The sequence below is a fragment of the Orbicella faveolata genome, unplaced genomic scaffold, assembly GCF_042242905.1.
Source record: "Orbicella faveolata isolate gen_17 unplaced genomic scaffold, um_ofav_v1 contig_46, whole genome shotgun sequence".
In the NCBI taxonomy this organism is placed as follows: domain Eukaryota; kingdom Metazoa; phylum Cnidaria; class Anthozoa; order Scleractinia; family Merulinidae; genus Orbicella; species Orbicella faveolata.
Window position 1 is genome coordinate 15926112 of NW_028301576.1, and position 20362 is coordinate 15946473.

The window sequence follows — 20362 nt, forward strand, 5'->3', positions numbered from 1 at the left end:
TTACAAAGCAAGCTTACGAAATTAACCTCGTTCCCACGGTTTTTCCTAGCAACAAGGTTGTTCGAAATCCCACGCAGCTGTGAAGATTTTTTTCTTATTCTTGCAGTTTTCTAAGTTCCATGATTATTTTTTTGAAGCATGGTTATTCATGAGCCGGCTCCTGTTATTCAAATATTAAAATAGGAATTTTTGCCGTTAGGATACCGAAATGAAATTACAACTAATTGGGCTTCTTTTGTCAAGCAATTAACTTCAAGCAGCTTTTAACAAAACTAGAAGTGGAACAGGTGTTACTGATTGCTGACCCCAGAGCGGGTTCAAAATAATAAATCAATTTCAGCTATTACTTTTCCCACACTTAAGAGTATTTGATAAAAATGTCAATTGTATCATCAGTTATACTTCTCCTGTTCGTTCTCACAGTTACAATCAACCATCTGTTGGATAGAGGGTAAGTTCATTGTACAATTAAACTGAAACAAAAAAGCTTTTATAGAAATCAAGGTTGATTTCAAAAAGAAAGCAACGTAAACTACGTTTTGAAGTCATCTTGACACCATTATCAAGAAGAGAAAAGAAAATAACGATCGAGACATTAACTAGTGTGAAAGGTGTAAGAATATATTAAAGAGTAACACAGTCTATTCGTAGTTTACTTTCGCTCCCTTTAGTAGTCAACTTTACTGTATTTCGAAATGTTTTCTCATCAAGGTTGAACGTAGAAAATCATCCCCAGTTAAACAAAACGTAAACTGATTCTCATTAGACTAAATTCATGCAATTTGTTCACGCTTTTGTGTGATGTCGATTGTTTCTTTCTATTAATTTGAGGGCATGTTTGCAAAGTTAATCTGCCTATCGTACAATGTGCCTGGTTGGTACGGTAGAACTATTATATAGATGTCTTGGGACTTATACAGCTGAATATTGAAGCGGGAGCTTCGAAATGTTTTCGTTATTTTACTGTATATATAGAGGAAGTTTGGAAAACTTACCAGGGTCAGCTATACTCGATGGCTTTAGAAAGGTTTCACGTTGGAATAATCAGTTGAACTGTAGCACGGTTTTCTCCACACTTTCAAAAGCAACGTTAGTTGGTCTCCTCATTATTCAGTGTTTCTTTTAATCCGTATTGCAGCGCTCCTGAGAAGTCGTTCAGGTTCAGAAGAAAACGACAGTATTTTTATTTCGATCTTCATTTTCTGAAGCCCTGGCCAAACGGACTCTCAAGTAGAGACAAGTCGAACTTGGGTCTACTTCCAAGTCTGTTTGGCCACCCAACGAAACTAGCTTCGCAAGTTCAACTTGCGACTACTTCTTGATGCCCTGCTTTAGTGTTTGTTTCACTAAATCCAGGGCGGCCGAAGCCACTGCAATGTGCGTGGTTAAATTCTGTCCCTTGGTATTTAGGGTATTTATGATGACTATAAAAAACAACAACGAAAAAATTCAAATGACTGAGGCAGGTGCCTCAGTTTGTCTGTTCCTAGCTACGGCCCTGGAATCTGTTGCCAAACCAAGAACTGAGACATTGATCGACAATAAGTACTTGTGAGGGCTTCACTGACTTCGCTGCAGAGGAGCAAATCAGGTGATGGAAAAACCAAAGTTCCAAAGAAATTTAGGATCAGGGCCTGGAAACTACAAATATCCGAAGCTCAAGGCTCTGGGGCTCTATGCCGCATTCTCTATGGAACAAAGCACACCATATGCTAACAGTAATTTTTTAATTTTTCAAGAACACTTAACCATGAACTCTGACCCAAAGCCAAAACATTGAGGTCCTAATGTAAGGCTCTAAAGCCCTCCCCCCCCCCCCCAGAGGGGCGGGGGTACTCCCAGACAAGTTAAGTGGAGGTGTGCGGCCCGCCTTCCAAACCCTTACCCTATTTATGACCAAAATCTGCGATTTTTGCTCAGGCTACCCTATTTATGACCTGACCAAAAGTTCGATACCCTATTTAAACATAATTTATGAAGGGCTTTTGTTGATAGTCTTATCGATAACGATGAAAAAGAAGCTTCTTCTAAGAAACATACCCAATTCTAGACTAGAGCGCAAAAAACATACCCTATTTGTGACAAAAATTGCCAAAATCGATACCCAATTTGTGACCTAAACGGCTGAAAACCATACCCTTTGGGGCCGCACATACCTATATAGCCGATATAAGGGTTATATAGCCATGCTTTTAAGTTTGTAATTCCTAGAGCAAAAAAAGATATCTTTAAGTTTTCTTTCTTCCAACGAACAATCAATGAATGGAACATTCTCCCTGAGGATATTGTGAATACAACGTCCTTAGATAGTTTTAAATCAAAATTAGTTAATAGTTATTATTATTCAACTTTCATCCACTGTACGAATTCTGATTTTCTACCGAATTGGCTGATTTGTACCACGTGATACTGGGTTGTGACGAGACAACCACCTTGACGTCATATCGTGGTGTAAAAGCCGTGGTGTAAATTCAACACACCACTGTCATTACACCATGGCTTCGGCTGACTCAAATATAGTGGTTTTAGTGCAGTGTTTCTTTGCGAAGTGTATTCAAGGAATTTGAATAATTAAAATGTTAACGCACTCATTGCTCGTGAATTATCGAGATTTACCTGTACTCGTTCACTAACACTGAACTCGAAAATTTTCAATACCGCACGAGGCTTTGCCGAGTGTGGTATTGAAATTTCTCGTTCATTGTTAGTGAACTCGTGCAGGTAAATCCCGATAGTTCACTCGCTGAGTGCGTTAACCTGTAATTAATACTCCATTTTATTATATGGCTCTGTCTCACAAGGACTGGGAACTACCAAATTCACGAATTCGATTAGCCTGCGAACGCAGACGTATTTCCTACTGTCGCTTGTCTCCGCCGAAAATAACGTCTGCGAACCCGAGCCTGGAAACGATTTCTGTGACGTAGGAATTTTAAGCCAATCACAGTTTAGCTCAAGTAGCCCCAGAGCTACTGCGCGAGGTATTCGCTGCGAGGAACACTCGAGTTTCATTCTATCATGGAATCTGATTGGCCAAGGAGAAACAAAAGTCATTACGTCACAGAAATCGTTTCCTGGCTCGTGTTCGCAGACATTCTTTTCGGCGGAGACAAGCGACAGCCGGAAATACGTCTGCGTTCGCAGCCTAGAATTTGATTGGCTGAAATCGATATTGAAAACGATCTAGATTTTCCCATCTAGACCTGTAATGTTTTGCAGTGAAAAAGTTGCAAACTAAAATGCAAAATCATTGAGTATTTTCATTTAACAATATTTATTTACGGAAGTGCCAAAAAGCCTGATAAGAAAAAAAAGTAAAGAGGACGAGCAAACTTTGACAGAATTAAATTGAGCTCATTACCGTTCGCAAGCAAAATGTCAGTTAGTACGCAAAACCAGTTACATTAAACTTGTTTGCGCCATATAATAAACATCTTATTAACCGAGCTTAGTGGGCCTATATGGGAGAATCTTGACCTCCGTCGTGTGTACAGACCGAACGCAGTGAGGTCTGTACTCACGACCTCGGTCAAGATTCTCCCATACAGACCTCCTGCTCGGTTAATAAGAGCTAAGTATTAGTTTTATTTAGATATTTCATTCTTTAGTATTTCATTGTATTATTTTTATTCAGATTGTTAAAGTTGGTGTGATATCTCACGATTTTACCGACTCAGCTTATTGTAGATGTAGATGTAGATGTGGAAGGGAGTACCCCCCCCCCCGGTTCTAGAGATTCTCCCTTCCACACTTTAATTTGGATCCTAAAGTTGGGTACTGTATAAAAGATGTTGCTTGACATTTTATTTTTACCAGGTTGGGCAACTATGAGGAATCAGCAGAAAATAATGAAGAAAAACCTGAAAGATCCCAGAATGACTCACGGACAACAGAATCTCCCACCAGACCAGAAACAGACCTGTCCCTCTCAACCAGCGATGAAATAGCTACTGTTACTACGACAATTTCTGATACCCCTCCGACTGAAGACGACTGAAGTACCCACCAGAACTCTCCGATGACTGAGAATTACTGTTATACTGTCGATCGAATCATTTGACACAACATTTGAGTCTCAAAAGCTGAAGATGACGAACTTAAGCAATGACCATTTCTCACGACAACGAAATTACGAGCATATATAGTGCTACCTTGTGTGTATATAGCAACTAAGCCTCGTACTTCTGAGTCAGCTGCAGCTGGACATTCAGTTCCGTTTTTGAAAATATCTTTTGAGACTATAAGTGTTTCGAGGAACTCAACTGAACCTAGAAAGAAAAAACTCTACCCATTAAATACGGTGCTGTTATGCTGAGCAAAGAACAAAGTTAGAGCGGTGATCAATCGAGTGTCGAAAAGCAATTGGTTTTGCATTGCCAAGTCACGTGATTGCCCTAGAAGTTAGACTTAAACCAATCGTGACTCGTTCGCGCTCGTTTTCCCGCGCTTCGCGTCAGCTCCATGTAACTTCTTCTTATAGTTTTGATTGGTTTACTGTATTGCCTGTCTCTTTTGTGATTGGCTAGACTGGTTACTTTGATTTTGGTTTTACGACACTCGTTTGAAAACCTCTCCATATTAAAGAACAAAACCCTAACCCTAATAGTTTCCAAAGCAACAGTAAGGCTGCGTCGGAGTGCACGGAGAAACTTAGCTATTTGACCTTGAAGTTTTTATTTTTAGTTTGCGAAGCTGACGTTTCATGTCTAAAAATAACCTTATACTGAGGAATTCTCTTACTTTGATCGTCTCTTGGTTAGTAGCCATGAACTGTGATTTCCGAAATGATTTTCCGTGGAGAAATAAAGATAACAAACATTTATTTTGTAGTGGAACGTTACTTTGACTTGTGCCCTCTTTTATTTTCTACAACCCTATTTATGTGATTAAGTTGCAAAGCCGCGAAGTACAATTTCACGTAAGCGGTTTTCGTTTTTGTCGCATCGGTGGAAAAACTGAAGGAGGCAGAGGAATGGTGGAGATGTTGATCAAGGTTGGTCTTTAGACACCAAGTTTCAAAATTTCATTGGCTTTCAGGGGCGAATCCAGGATTTTTTAATGTGGGGTGGCTGATACCAATCGGCCACCAAACTATACCAAACTATACTATATATACTATACTATACGAAACTATACTATGTATTTATTTTAAGTTGTCCTTCGTTTGTCCTAAAACATGCCGATTTAGAGAGGACAAATTGGAGACCGTAACACTGCAAATTCTTGAAACGTATTTGTACATTTTTTTGGACCCGCGTATTTCCGTTTGTTTTTCCACGTATTATGTTTTTTTGGTGGGCTGTTGTAAAGGGAGGGGGGCAGGGGGCCAGCAACTCAATCCACCCCCCATTGGATCCGCCCCTGGCTTTTTTAAATTAGTTTTGCAAGTTTAGCTGAAACATGTCTCATCTGTCATGAAAGTAGAATGTCCCCTTCTATTCTCCGTAAATAGGGAAGTACCTTTTCATTTTTCGTGTAACGGAATCCAGACCCTCCCCTTCCCCTCCCTTTGCGTTCATTACCACCCTTGAGTAATTAATTGACGAAGGGCAAGAGGCATTTTTAGCGACAGGTCGGCCTACAAGACCCACAAGGGAGTTGACGCAGAGAGAGCAAGAGTTACAAAAACCGAGATTTTCACCACGTTTTCCATGATGTGGACATTGTCTTGTCAAAGGTAGAAGCGGTTACGAAATGTACTGATGCGCGTTTAGAGAAGTCCATACCAAGTGGTACAGAACTCTTAGCCTTATCAAGAAGGTCTGCACACTTTCAATTTCGCTCAAATTTCTGTCAAACCATGTTACAAATTCCTGACTAATCAACATCCAGCCCCTTCCCGCCAAAATTACCGGAAATAGAACCCAGTCTTTTGAATCACATTGATCACGTGCGTGCCCCTGGACCCCCCCACATATTGTTGCTTGGAACAAATGCGAGTCGCGGTCGCATGTCCGTCGTGAAATTTTAGCTAAAATCACTCCAAAACAGGAAATTTGCCCGGCCCGAGGCCGAAACGACCATTTCCAGATACAGTACATTCTCCTACCAGTCGACATGAGGGAGCAATTTGGGTCCATGTACCGATAAAAGCCCGTGGATTTGGTCATATGCAAACAAGCACAGGTAGGCCATTCGATCGAACACGAAGATATAGTTTGTAATTTTACAAACGTATTTTGCCGGCTGTACCTCTTGGATGGGGGGCTGTTTGCCCCCCTTTTATCAGAATTTTTTTCAAGACGTTTAGAGCATCGAAAATTGGAGAGAAGCCTTACGAATATTGTTCCGGAAATTCTCATTGTCTGCCTGTAATTTTATATTTGCCTGTTCTGTGAAAAAAATAGGTCTATTTCTTAAATCCATTTCCAAGTTCTTTACAAACAAAACCTATTTTAAACTGCAGGGTCACCGGAGTTTATGCTAAGGCGAGAACAGCGGTTCGTTTGGCCGCTGTCCGTTTGAAATGATGGATGATGGCAGCGCTAAATGTCTTTTGGATGTGATAAAGTAAGTATAAATATTTACTGTCAGCAATATAAGCTTTGACATAGCACGTATTCAGTTAATCCGAAAGCTACAAAGAGGAAGTACTCGCTAGTTAGATGGGTAATCAAGTGCTTTATGGTAAATTTGTTTTTTCTCTACAGCGACCCTACTGCTCTGCAGGAATTCCTTAGAAGTAACAGCCAGGTGTGTAGAAATTTCTCTTGAGGAGCATGTGCTCTTTGACAGTACTCAGAACGTTACATGTTTTTGGTAACCATATATCTGGCTTATTGACTCAGTGGCTGACAGAATATGCATGTTGCTTCCTTTATTTTATGCTGCTGTATCGTTGAAAGTCATATAACATTTCAGTCATAGCATAAAAGTAAAGCATAAGTTGACATTTAATATGACTGTGCAGTTGGGACATTAGTAGTTTAGTTAGTGAGAAAATTACGAAATTATGCTCTTCACGAATTAGCTTTTTTGTGTTGTAATTTTGGGTTGCCAGTAAAACCAGAGATTTTTCTGTTACTGCTATGTACACTGCTGGTGTAGTAGTGCATCAAGTGGTATCGCAGTTATTTCTGATCCATTGTAGGAGCAATCAGTCACACTTAGGCAGGATGTAATTTGACAGAGTGACACTGATTTCAGTGTCACTCTATGTCACTCTGAAAATGTTGTAGTTCCAATTCAATGTAACTCTCTGAAAATCACAAAACTCAATATCCAGCAAGAAAAACCAGTCATTAGAATTGCAAAACTTAGTTCCCATAAGTTACAAAAAATCGCCAATCTGCAAAATTAATTACCCACATAATTACCTTAGTTAGATCCATGCCACCAGAAAACCTTTCCAAGGTAAAGTAGTGCCAAATTGTTAGGGAATGGTACTGGCAAGATTTCAAAATGTAAAAACAAATTGGTAAGATTGGGAGAAAGAATATAAGGTAAAGTCTGTGTTCAAGCCCAATCGCCCATCAGGTTGGTACTTAGCTCTTGTTTGCACTGCATGAAGTGACTACATCAGGAGTATTTCTACTCTTCCGCTACTTAAGGTGAAGTGAGACTGTTGTAGGGTTATCTCTGGCATTACATTCACCAGCATCCGATTATACACCTGGGCAGAAAGAGACTCTGTGAGAGTAAAGTGTAATGCTGAAGAATGAAACACTGTTACCTCAGCCAGCTTGAACATGGACTGCTTAATCCTGAGTCCAGTATGCTTACCATTAGGCCACTGCAGGTCCCGTTCGAGAGAAGGGGTACTTCCAATTTTCCAAATTTCAACCACATGGGAGAGCACTGAAGAAGATCATACCATTACATAGTAAAGTTATGAGCTGAAAATCCTGTATTGTACAAAATAAAGCTGGTGATATGTTTGTTGTACCACCCTAGAGGAGAAACATCCAAGTATGGAAGAAAAGAAATAACATCCAATGCTATGGAAAGGAATTCTTTTTTGATATTTTGTAGCTCTCTGATAAAGCATGTCTTAAACATATTTTGCCATTTACTTTTAAATATTCTGACCTCAAAAATTAGTTACTGGCATGTAGTTTTGGTTGTAACACCAAAAATCAAGTTAGGCTGATTATCTAGGGATGGAAATTAGATATGCAGTACAAATTTGGCACAAATCACTGAATCTCCTGCGTTTGGATGCCTGTTTGTATATAGTGATCTACCAAGGTTAATTTGTTGGGCGCTTTTCCTTGTGGTAGAATGCATCTTGTAAGATGCATGTATTCTAGTATTGCTAGCATTATACACTTTGTTTTCCTTCTTAGAGCAATGCGGGTTTTTATATGTTGTGGGATATCACACTCTCATTTTGACAGGGGACAACAGTCATATTTTGGGTGACTTCACTTCTTTTTTGTAGTGCAAAGATTGCTTCTGTGACTGTGTATCTTTTGAGACTCCAAGCTCGGTTCAAGAAATGTCATTCCTTTAATCACCTAAAAAGACCAAAAAGTTCATATTCGGACAAAACCTTCCTTAGTTGGGAACATTAAGAGTTGTTATTGAATTGTAAATTTGTGACCAAAGAAAATTCTCAAATATTGCTGCAGACTCCTATGCATGTACTGAAAGCATAAATTTATTTAAACAGTCTTTAAAGAGACTAGTTCATCGATGTAGGATATAATCTAAGTTAAGTAGTAGTGTTAACCTTCAGTGCTTCTCATTAAAATGCGTCTCAGTTGTATTAATCATATAATTGTATATTAATTTTAAGTGGTGTTATTGTTGACACCGAAAGGTGGCAACAGAGTAAGAACATGTTATGTTGTGACTATTTGATAATTAAATTAGTTCTTGTTTATTGTTGAAATGGAAATTTGCATTTTAAATGAAACAAAATCGTTCCCCTTCCATTTTTTTCAGCAGAGTTAACCGTCTTCCATTTATTTCCAGCAGTGAAAAAGAGGTCTTCTGTGTTGTTGCATTTACTACTTCAACATGTTACTGAACTCAAAATGAATAAGGACCAAATTAATGTAAAATGCCAAATGAGTGTAAAATTCAAAACTTTGTCGAGAAATGATAACTGTAAGTTATTTTTGGACCTTCAGTGAAAATATACACGTAAAACATACACACTGCTAAGATATTTATGTCTCCTCAAGGTTCCTGTCCATTCACATTCTGCAAGGGTAAAAGCTGTAACTGACTACCATAGTCAGTACAGACTGGGAGTGAAAGGCAGGGATTAGGACCTGTGCAATTACTACGTGTCAGTGCATTGCACTCTGCACTGTCTGAGATTGTCTCACTTGTGGTTTTATTTTGTTAATAGGACAGCAGCCTGCCTTCAAAGAATCCTCCTCAAGATGCTGTTTCTAGATCATCTTACGTGAACCTGAATCGCTTAGCGACCCCAACATTAAATACAAGTACAACTAGAGGAGCTGCTGTTGCTAGTGCATTGCCATCAAACATAAGGGTTCCCTCTCTTGGATCTGAAACATCATTAACTGGCATCAATTCATCTGCTGCTCCTCAGAGCACATTTGTGAATGCAGTAGTTAACAATAATGGTATTGCAAGAACTAGTGGAAGTACAAATGCACCCTTCAATGTTGGCATTGTTCCCTCTGCAGTTCCAGTGTCAACTGGAGTTAGTTTTCTTAAGGCTCCTGGCTTGGAAGCCACTAGCAATGCAGTCAACAAAGTTGGAAGCACTGGATTAGCAATTTCTGCTTCACCAGGGATTGTTGCAATACCCAAACCCTCTGTAACATCTGTATCAACATTTCAAGGCAAAAAACCCATACCTATCCAGCCTAAAACACCCAATGTTTCCTCTGCCGTGAGCAACTCAACAGTTGGATCTCCGGGAAATCGTGGAATGCAGGTGATAAATTCAGGACTGCCTCTTGTTACGCATGTTGCACAAAAACAGTCTGCTGGTGGACAGCAGAATGTTTCACCAGGGCATCGTGCTGCGTTAAATGGAATTGATTCTAAAGCAAATGTGAGAACTAATGTTGCAGCTGGAAGTGCACATACTATTAAGTCGTCTCCAGGCAATTTACAGCCAATTCTTTCAACGACTCCTGTTAAACGAATTGCTCCTAAACAGCCAAGTATGTTACCTCAGACTAATACCATGTCATCACCTCCTCAAGTAGTTGGTACCCAGCATAAGATACTTCTGCAACAAGTGTCGAATCAAGTTACTCCACAGGTGCAAACTGTTGTAAACCAAGTTTCTCAAGGGAATGTCCAACAGCAAAACCATGCAACACAACTTATCCAAGCACAACAACTTTTAAATTTGATAAGAAGCCAAAATCCAGCCGTTCAGGTCTCTCAGCAGACATCGCCCCAGGTCGTTCAATCTCAGGCATTGCCAGCAAATCAAATTAAGCAGATTCAGCAATTAGTTCAGCAAAAACTGTCCAATCAGCAGCAACAGCCATCAGTTGTACAAACTGTACAACAGAAGGTGCTGAGTCCGGCACAACTTCAAGCTGCTTTGAAACAAAAGCCACAGCTCATGACACAAACTGTGCAGCCAACTCAACCACAGAACATTGTCGTCCAAGAAGAGGTGATCAAACAACTGCTTCAGCAAGTGACGCAGCAAAAACCTGCACAGAATATTGTGCAACCGCAGCAGTTGTTTCAGCAAATACAGCAGCAGTCTCAACCTGTTCAGAAGCAGATCATAGTACAGAATATTCAACCACAATCTGTTGGCCAAGGACAGCCAACTACACAGACTTTGCAGGTTAATGTAAGTGCTCCAGCTAAGCATTCTAATGTCAGTCAAAGGACAGATACTGTGGCCTCTCCTGTTAGTATTCAATTGCAGCAGGTTTTAAATAACCAGCAGAAACAAGTGCACCAAATTCTTGGTCAACAGCAGGTAAATCTGACACCACAGCAACAAATCACAAAGGACCAAGGTGCCAGGCTACTTCAAGGAGTAACCTTTGTACAAAATCAACCCAACAAAACCTCTACTGCGCAGGTATTAAATCAAGGAGGTATTGTTCAGCAAGTTAACTCTGTTACACAGCAAGGAAAGTCAACCACATTACCCGTTGTTCAAATTGTGACCACAACACAACAAAACACTCTGCCTCAAACACAGCAGGCACAGAATTCAGGAGTTCAGAAAGTCTTTATCATAAAACAACCTGAGCTTTTACAAAAACTGGGGTTACAAGGGACCAAAACACAACAAACTATTCAAATTACTCCACAACAGCTTCAGGCTCTCAAACAGTTTCAGTTGCAACAGCAAGTCGTTAAACAGAAAATTAGCGGTAGCAATCTTCAAACGGCAAGTAATGTGCAGCCCAAAAGTCTGACAGCAGATCAGTTAAAACAGTTACAATTACAGCAACAGCTGCAAGGCTCTGGAGTAAAACAAGTTGTCTTACAAACCAGAACACAACAACCTGTACTTCAGCAACAAAGACAAGTCAATGTCAAGACACAAGGAAAGATGCAGCACATTCCTAGAATTCTTCAGACCTCGGGCAGACAACCTGTGTCCCAGGTGAGAGGTGACAAATTAAAAGTACAAGCCTAACATGGAAATAAAGAAATAAAAAAAAATTATTTAACAGTTACAGGTTAGTCGGCTGAGGAGCTTCCTTGCCTGTTTGTCTGTCTGTCCCTCTGTCTCTCTGTCCATTTGTCTATTCATCCATCTGTCTGTCCATTTGTCTGTTCATGTGTCAGTCTGTCTTTTACCTGGCTGAGCAGCCTGTCTGTCAGTAGACTGGGTTGTCTGTCTTTCTTTTATCTGTGTTTATCTTTTTGTATGTTTCTCTCTACTTGTCTGTCTGTCTGTGCGTCATTCTGTGTGTCTGTCCATTTGTCTATCCATCTATCTGTCTGTTGGTCTTTCAGCTGGCCAAGCAGTCTGTCTGTCAGTAGGCTGGGTTGTCTCTCTGTCTTTCATCTGTGTTTATCTGTTTATATGTTTCTGTCTACTTGTCTGTCTGCTTGTCTGTCTGTCTGTCTGTCTCTCCGTCATTCTGTGTGCCTGTCCATTTGTCTATCCATCCATCCATCCATCCATCCATCTGTTTGTCTGTCTGTCAGTCTGTCTGTCTTTCAGCTGGCCAAGCAGTCTGTCTGTCAGTAGGCTGGGTTGTCTCTCCGTCTTTTATCTGTGTTGATCTGTTTGCATGTTTCTGTCTACTTGTCTGTCCATTCACAGGAGGCATTGGATAGATGGAGGCAGCGTGGCCGAGTGGTTAGAGCACTGGATTTGAAATCCGTAGGTCCCGGGTTCAAATCCCGTTCTGACCGCTAGCTGATGTTGTTCTCGGTAGCCCCAAGTTCAACTTCTGGACTACGCTTGTAAAATAGCCAACTGGTCTGCCTCCCGCCAGTTGGGATTCTTAACCTAGTTATGTTTATTTGAATATTTATTTATCATTGTTTGAACATTTACATTGGTCCTGAAAAGCCCCGATGGGGAGTGGCCAATTATGTATACATTTTCTTTTTTCATTTTCAATAGATGTCTACATGTTAATCATTAATTGCCTTGAATATTGTCTACCTTGAATTATTGTTAAGTATGAGTCTGTTCATCGTATTTTGTTTTATTTTGCATTTTCTGAATTTGCTTTATTACTTAGAGCATCAAGGTTTCTGTGCCAATCAAGCAGGAAACAAGTAAAGGGGTGAAACGCCCACATTCTTCAGAGACTGCAGATGTACCAAAAGCTGCTTCTAGGTGAGTCAATGCAAAGTACTGGCTAAAATATTGACTAAATGTTGGAAAGCATTTCAGTAAGTAAGTCACTGGAAGTCAAGTTTATTGTGTATATACACTTAGCTTTTTTGAGAAAACTCACCAGCTAGTTTGCAGGTATAACACAGGAAGTAAAAGTAAAAGAACTAAAATTGAGAAAATACCTTCAACAAGTGACTAAGAAGATGTAAGTTTAAAATTCAAGATTGAAATCTATTTACATAGGACTAGGTATAACTTATTCATAAAATGAAATTAAGCTAAGACTAATTAATAATACAAGATATAAAGTTTTACGATTTCAAGTGCTTTTCATGTGCAATATGTACAGTGTACAGTGTAAGTGCAGCTTGAACAGTTTTCTTAAGTATGAGCTTATCACAAAAAAAAAAGATGTAAAAGCATACAACACAGGAAAGCATGCGTAATCCAAGGCACAATTGGTTTAGATTTTATCCCTGATTGGATGCAAATGCAGTAAATTTAATTGGTTAGTATGATTGCAACACATCCATCACTTTTAAGGCCTGGTATATTTGTTATTCCTGTTTGAATGCTGAAATCATTTACATTCACATGTGAAATGAACTTAAGATTATTTCAGAAACCTAATTTTTCATGAGCTTGTTTGTTAAAGGGGCTATGTTGCAGGGTATGTAATATATACTGAGTTACCTAAAAATCTGTGCAAAACCTCCAAGTGAAAAGCAAGGAGCACTAAAGAAGTAGCATGGTTGTCACAAAGTTTTGGAGAAATTTATATAACATGAAAGACCATGTTTGACCACATTTCCAAACACCAGAAAGAGAGTTGAAAATACGACGTGCAGAGGAGTATTTTGATGAACTTCAAGGTGTTTGGAAATGTGGTCAAACACTGTCTTGAGTGTTTGATATATCTTCTCAATCGAAACCAAAAGTAAGGAGAAAATGGAGAAATAAAATCGTAAAAAATCTGTGCTAATTAAGATCAGATATCGGAACACTGTCATGGTCATGATTTCCTTTGTTTAAACTTGATGAATTATTAATAAGCTTGAGAAGTGCGTGGCTCTAGTCTTATAGTTGGAATAGTTAGCTGATTTTGCCATCTTTCTCTAAAGAGTTTGATTAATAGCCCTAGATTTCTTCATTCATCATCCATAAATATTTCCTCTTCTCATATTCACATGTAGGTTAAAACAAGGCCTTACACAAGATCAACAGGCTGTGCTTCGTCCTGACATAAAATCATCTTTTACCTCTCGTGAGGATGTCATTAAGAGGCTTACACCTTATCATGTGTGTTATGACCCTAGCCCAACTCCTGCTGACGTTCAAAAAGGTTAGTGTTTACAACTGGCATGTTGCTAAAGAAAAACTGCACATTACTTTTTTTAGGCAGTCAGGTTGATGGGTAGACATTGTTAAAATTTAACTTTTGTGCTCCAGTGATTTTTTTCTAAGAATTAGTAGCTTTAAGTATCATTGAGACTCACTTACACTTATCAACAGTGTCTTTATACTTACAATTTTCATTGTACACTTCCAGCTGATAGTCTCTACAGCTCTGTGTCATCCCAACTTGTGAAACGTAGCCAAAAAATGATGGAAAAGTATCGACAACTTTTGTTTGATGAGAGTATGGTAAGTGGTGCTCTACTTACATTTATGTCCCTTAAAGCAGTTTTCGATTGAGTGTTGTGAGTAATTAGACAATTACTTTGGTTTTGGTTTTGGTTTTACTATGGTTTGAGATTAGCTGAGTAGTCTAATTGGTAAGTAATTGGTTTGGTTTTGGTTTTGGTTTTGGTTAAAGTTTTGATCACTGATGTTTTGTAGAGGGAACATCCATCAGCAGAAATGGTTATGCTATATAGAGTGTTCTTGACTAATGAACGTGCCGCACTGGCTGAAGAAAAAAAACTGGCGAAAGGTATGCTTTGTCTTTGCATAGATCTGTATAACACTTGTTACATATAAGTAATGGAAAACCATTTTTTTGGCAGATTGGGAGAACAAGAAATGTTATGGGGCGAGTGTTTCCACAGCTTTTCAAGTTCTCACAAATTTTCACAAATGAGTACAAAGTTAGTAGAGCACTGCACCGGTATTGCAGAGGTCATGGGTTTGAATCCCATTCAAGCCTGAATTTTTTTCAGGCTTAATTTCACAACTGCTTAAGTTGTGTGTTTAACTATGATTATCAATCAAGTCTTCATTTTGAATACTGTTTGAAACATCCACTTTAATTTATTTTCTCTACTGTAAGTGACCTGTCAATTAAATTCTCAAGCATTCTCAAGAACTTAATGTCAAACCTTGTAAAAATGCTTAAAGTGTGAGTTATTTTGTTTTGAGCTGACATGAAATGTCCCTCTTCTGTAAGATAGGGAGAACTTCAAATTGAATGTTCTCCCATGGGGTCACCGTGAGAGTTAAGGTCCTGATAAGGTGTTCTTAACTCTATTCAAAATGTTACCTGTTAGGAGGTTTTCTTGGTAAGTTTATTTTTTGCCTTTTGTGCTTGAATGTTCATTGGAAACTTTCTCAACATCAATTAAATGTCATATGGTATAACCCTTTATTAGATAGACAATTTAAATAAAACTTTCTCCAGAAGCCCGTTTCTCAAAAGCCCCAAAAACTTTTTGGGCCCAGAAAGCCATAGCAAGATCTCGAACTTCACGATTACAGAGCTGTTATATACACATATTCTTAATATGAACAGAGGTTCATACAAGAAGTTTCAGGCGTATACACTTCTCTGTTTTTAGATACAGATGACCTAAAAATGGCTCTATGGGCCTGAAAAGTTTCTGGGGCTTTCGAGAAACGGGCCCCAGGACCCAAGTTGTGATTGTTTTTTCACACCAGCAGACTCTCGGCACCGGTTCATAAACTGTTGTCTTTACCACTTGAAAATATAATTTCCTATCTTTGCACTGTCATGTAACATCCTCTATGTAGTAAAATAACTCCATAAGAAAAGTAAATATTTGATCTCTTTGCACAAGTTCCAAGTTAAGATGTCATTTTATTTTCAGAAAATCCTACGGAGCTTTTGAATGCCATCAAAAAGGGAAACAAACTTGAAGAGACCTCAAATAGTATTAAACCACTGGATGCTCCTATGGAGGATTCACCTTCTGTAAAGGACACATCTTCTTTAGTGACGTCAACCACTGAGAATGACTTTGTCAGTAGTATGAACAATACTGTGTCAGAAGCTTCTTCCAAAATTTCTTCTCTATTAAACATAGATATGTCACAGCCATCAAGAAACTCTTTGTCACCCACGACTGAAATTTCTTCCTCAACCTCACATCTTTCAACTAGAACACATTCGTCAACTACTTCTAGTTCTGTCAACAACCACGTGTCTAGTTTCTCGTCAAAAGAACTTTATAGCAAACAGACTTCCCAACTCAAAGAGCAGACTGAGGAGAATCACAAGTTGTCGACAGAGTCACCTGTTGATATGCCGATGGATACAGAGTCTGAAAAAGAAGACGTTACTGCTACTTTGGCTCTACTCAATTCAATGGCATCTGAACTGGATGAAGTTTTGGATGTAGAGGGAACACTTTGAGAGCAGATAAATTATTTAGGCAACTCACTATGAATACAGAATGAAACACACCCCTTGGGTAGTTAGTTAATTCATACTTAATGTAAGATCATTAACTTGGTTGGTAATCATTTTATTGGTGATGAGATAAGTTAACCACCAAGACTTTTCAAATTACTTTAAATGCTCATGGTTAAGTGGCACTTCTAGGTGGGCTGCAGCCTCAAGAAAGATGAGACAGACTTTGAGGTTCAGAAATGTTTTAATGGTATAACAAACAATTAAGATTTAAAAACACTGAATGCTTTGGAAGCTGTTGTATGTTTATTTCTTGAAAAATGATTGCTAATAACTGACCTGGTTGTAAGCCACACCATATAGTTATATTCCAACTTTTGAACAATAAGATGCTGTCTGCATGTGGGTAATTAATAGTAATTCCCTCCCAGCAATGTTCACAGGCATTTCAAGCATTCAATGCAAGTTGGCTGTTCTCCATACAGACAATGAAGATCACAGGAAATTGACAATACACCTTTTTACCAATACGGCAGCCATTTTGAATTCCATTGTTTCAAATAGCTACTATGGGATGCTTGGGGGCAAATTAGTATGTATTTGCCTCCTAAGCATGATAGCTATATAAAACAATGGAATTCAAAAAATGACTGCTGCAGTGATAGAACACTGTAATTTACTTTTTACATTGAGCACAGATCATCAAGCTAAATGTTGATACTGTCACCAGTCACTGATAAAACTCTTGGACACCTTGGAGTGGATTTGAAATGACAAGTATTATTTAAATTTTAAGAACAGTGATAATAATTTTTTCAGAACCAGAGTCAACTGCCAACAGGGTGACAGATTTCACTGTAATGTCTGGTAAGATTATTTTTGGATCTTGAGAATTGCAAATTTCTTTTGCAAAAGAGCATCCCTCTAGACTGCTGTAAAAAGGCCATGGCCGGTTATTTATCATTAATGGCCACCTAATGTAGCTTTAAAATGCTTGGATCTGACATTGTCTGGCTTTGTGAGCAGTATCCTTTGCAGTATGTATTGCGCAAAATGTCAGCTGTTTTTGGGCTGTTGGTGGTTATCTTATCTCGTCAACCATTTGTTGGTAACAGGAAAGTCTGTTTGCTAACCCTTTGAGTTAATGCAGTAGTTCTTTTTCAGACTAACAAGTCGACAATCTTTGACAACTGGGTCTCTTTTCACTATAAGAACCCTGCAGGACACTTCACTTAAACGCACACGAAAATACATGTACTACAAATAGTTCCACTTAGGTGGGAAGTTGCTAAGAGATAAGAGAAAAGCATTCATACAATGGCTTTGAAAACTTGTCACAGTTTTCACATTCGTTATTTATTCAGTCACAAAGAGTTCCTATAGATTGCTTCTCTCTTCTCACCAAGGTGTTGCTTCAGAAAATATTCATACTCCCCAGCTGAAGGTGTTTTGGTTTGACCCCCTACCCCCACCTCTGGAAATTCCAGTCAAGCTTCATAGTTTCCTTTACAAATTTAGATGCTCTAGCTCTCCTCTTGCCCCCCCCCCCCCCCCTCCCCCCAATAAACCCCATTCAGAACTTTCATTGACCTTCCACGGGGTGGTATGAATATTTTCTGGTCCAGCACAATTTGCTGTTGTATTCCTATCTCCTTTCGTACTGTTTCACTATTTGATATAATCATTTCCAATAGTGTAGATATACTTTTTAACTCCATCTTCAAAGTGAGGAAAAAGAATCGTTAATTTGCAGGAAAATTAACTGGAATGCTGGGTCTCACTCAAAACCTCACAAAAGGATCCACACTGTATGAGAACTTATGGTAGGCATGGAAGAAACAATATTGGAAGGCCAAAAAAAAAAATTCCACTTCTAATGCTTTTTTGATTTTTTTGATAATGCAAATGAGGAAGTACAGAGATGCTTTTCTGGTGCCACAAATGTTATTGGTAAAAAACGATTTTTTGATTGGCATGGTGCAGTTCTAGAATAGAAATCTGACGGCTTAGCTTTTTACAGTGCAGACTCTTTTGTAACTCCAATTATATGGCTCCAGTTACACCAGTTGTTGATAGCAATCTTCTGTGAAGATAATCTCCATCCGCAAGAGAAGTTATATTCGTGAATTATAGAATTTTGTGCTTTTGTATATCTATTTATAATGTATATGATATTTCCTATGAAAATATATTAATATATTCTCTGCTTAAATTTCTTTTGTCTTGTGTGTGGTACACACCCGAGGGTGGGGGGTTCCATTTGAAAATGTCGGGGATACTCGTCTGAAAATTTGAATAAACCCCTAAAAGAGACCAATTTGGGCGTGGCTCAAGTGACACCCTGAAAGATACCACTGAATAAATCGGCTCGATTATCAGCCGCATTTCGGGGAAAGAAGCCCGTGCTAATAGACCGGACTCGAGAGAGCGGCGGAATTTGAGCCTAGAAACGGAAATGAGAGAGCATGGATAGTAAAGAGACGACTATCCATGGAGAGAGTCATTGTTATTTCTTCGAGTGCACCTGACGACAACAAATTGTGGCATTTCGTCGCGAACACCTAAAGTGAGACCAGGAAGCCCCGGAAGCTTTTCGGACCCGTAGAATTTGCTATGGTTTTCCGGATGCGAAAACTTTTCGGGACCTTCGAGAAACGGACCCCTGCAGAATCCTTGGGTGATTTATACCCCTAAGCGAGACGGCGACCGTCCCCGACCTTTTTATGTAGGAGACCCCTCCCAGGGGTTCATGTTGGCGACAGACGTTTTTGTGCAGGGGGATGTTGGTTTCACTGACCCCAGCCAAGAGGGAATGAGGGTCCCTCATAAAAACCTTGTTCCTCCCAAGTTATTTTTAGAGATGATAAGAAGTTCTCGGGGCTAATTGTTTCTGCGCATCCTTACTGCCTACACGAATTCACACGCCACGTCATTCAAGAGCGCGCGTGCTAAGTAATAAAATGAACGAAGATAGGGCAGATGGCCATTGCTATAGCTTTGCCTGCATCTAACGATCTTGGACGTTCGGTGACCTACTTTTCCTCCCAGAAACAGATTTTATTTATAATTATATGTCTCCACATTGTCCAAAAATAAACAAAAAATCAATGTGGGAAGTTAAAAAAAATTTCAAGATTTCTGTCCACGCGACATTGAATCCTATGCCATCTTGCGGCTGCAAGACTCGTGAAACTATGGTCGCTAAATGCGAACTTGTTGGAACCTCACCAGTTGACTAAATTCACTAACTAGGTCCGCTTAAACAATATTAGCAGAGAGTATTTCACTTCAAAGATCTTATTGCAATATTTTCGGGCTTTCAGAAACTGTGGCCATATTTACTAACGAAGCCCGATTTTTTCAGATTTAGGGTGTTCTTCCGGGCATGTTCTATCCAAAACGAAGTCGGTCACCCCCCATTTTTTTTTTTACATTTCTGGCATAACTAACTCATCATCTTACAGTGGTAAAAGTCTCAGAAAAAAATCAACGTTGGAAAATTTTCGCGCATGTTTTCGTAGCGAAAAGCCACTTGAGGCGTCCACCTGAGCAAGATTTGCTATTTCTAGATACTCTTGGGACGTTCAACGTTTAACATTGTCAAAGTGGCTGTGAAACCACGAGCCGCAGGCGAGTGGTTCCGCGGTAAACTTAACGTCCGAAATTTTAACGTCCAAGTATTTTTGCAAGTAATGTAAGTCTATACCGTTGATAATCTCTCTTACCCTTTATGAGGGTCTCTATGGGATAGTGGCTTTACGGCTAACGTTTAATATTTTTGTTTCTTTAAGGCTAACGGTTAATTTATTTTCCTCACGGTTAACAGAAATCTTAGAAATTAATCAATATTGTTTTAAAAAAGTTAAAAATTTATTTTGAGTACGGCAAGACCTATTTAAGGCAAAGGTCTGGTGCGAATGGAACGGAATTTTCTGATTGACTGCACCAAAGTGCAAAAAGGATAACTCTCCCCCACTTTTGTTCTCCTTGGAATTATTCAATGACTTCGATGTCTAAATGCAGAAGCTAACAGAACACTGATACATCGACATCGTGACTTTTAGGCAACA

At 39.1% G+C, this 20362-nt stretch overlaps 1 protein-coding gene across 1 annotated transcript; it reads left to right on the forward strand.

Moving 5' to 3' along the window:
* The first annotated feature begins 5910 nt into the window (after positions 1-5910).
* On the forward strand, positions 5911-18504 carry LOC110047474 (uncharacterized). Its single transcript, XM_020753227.2, has 9 exons — positions 5911-6126; positions 6407-6510; positions 6651-6693; positions 9299-11512; positions 12609-12706; positions 13900-14048; positions 14256-14350; positions 14546-14639; positions 15751-18504. The coding sequence occupies exons 2-9, from the start codon at positions 6467-6469 to the stop codon at positions 16293-16295; spliced, it is 3282 nt and encodes a 1093-aa protein (XP_020608886.2). The 5' UTR covers positions 5911-6126; positions 6407-6466; the 3' UTR covers positions 16296-18504.
* Positions 18505-20362: the final 1858 nt, after the last annotated feature.

Excerpts from the sequence above, each read along its gene's own strand:
- LOC110047474 (XM_020753227.2), top strand. The coding sequence starts at position 6,467 with ATGATGGATGATGGCAGCGCTAAATGTCTTTTGGATGTGATAAA. Across the intron at positions 6,694-9,298 it reads TCCTTAGAAGTAACAGCCAG|GACAGCAGCCTGCCTTCAAA; the intron begins GTGTGTAGAAAT and ends TTTTGTTAATAG. Across the intron at positions 14,049-14,255 it reads TCCTGCTGACGTTCAAAAAG|CTGATAGTCTCTACAGCTCT; the intron begins GTTAGTGTTTAC and ends GTACACTTCCAG.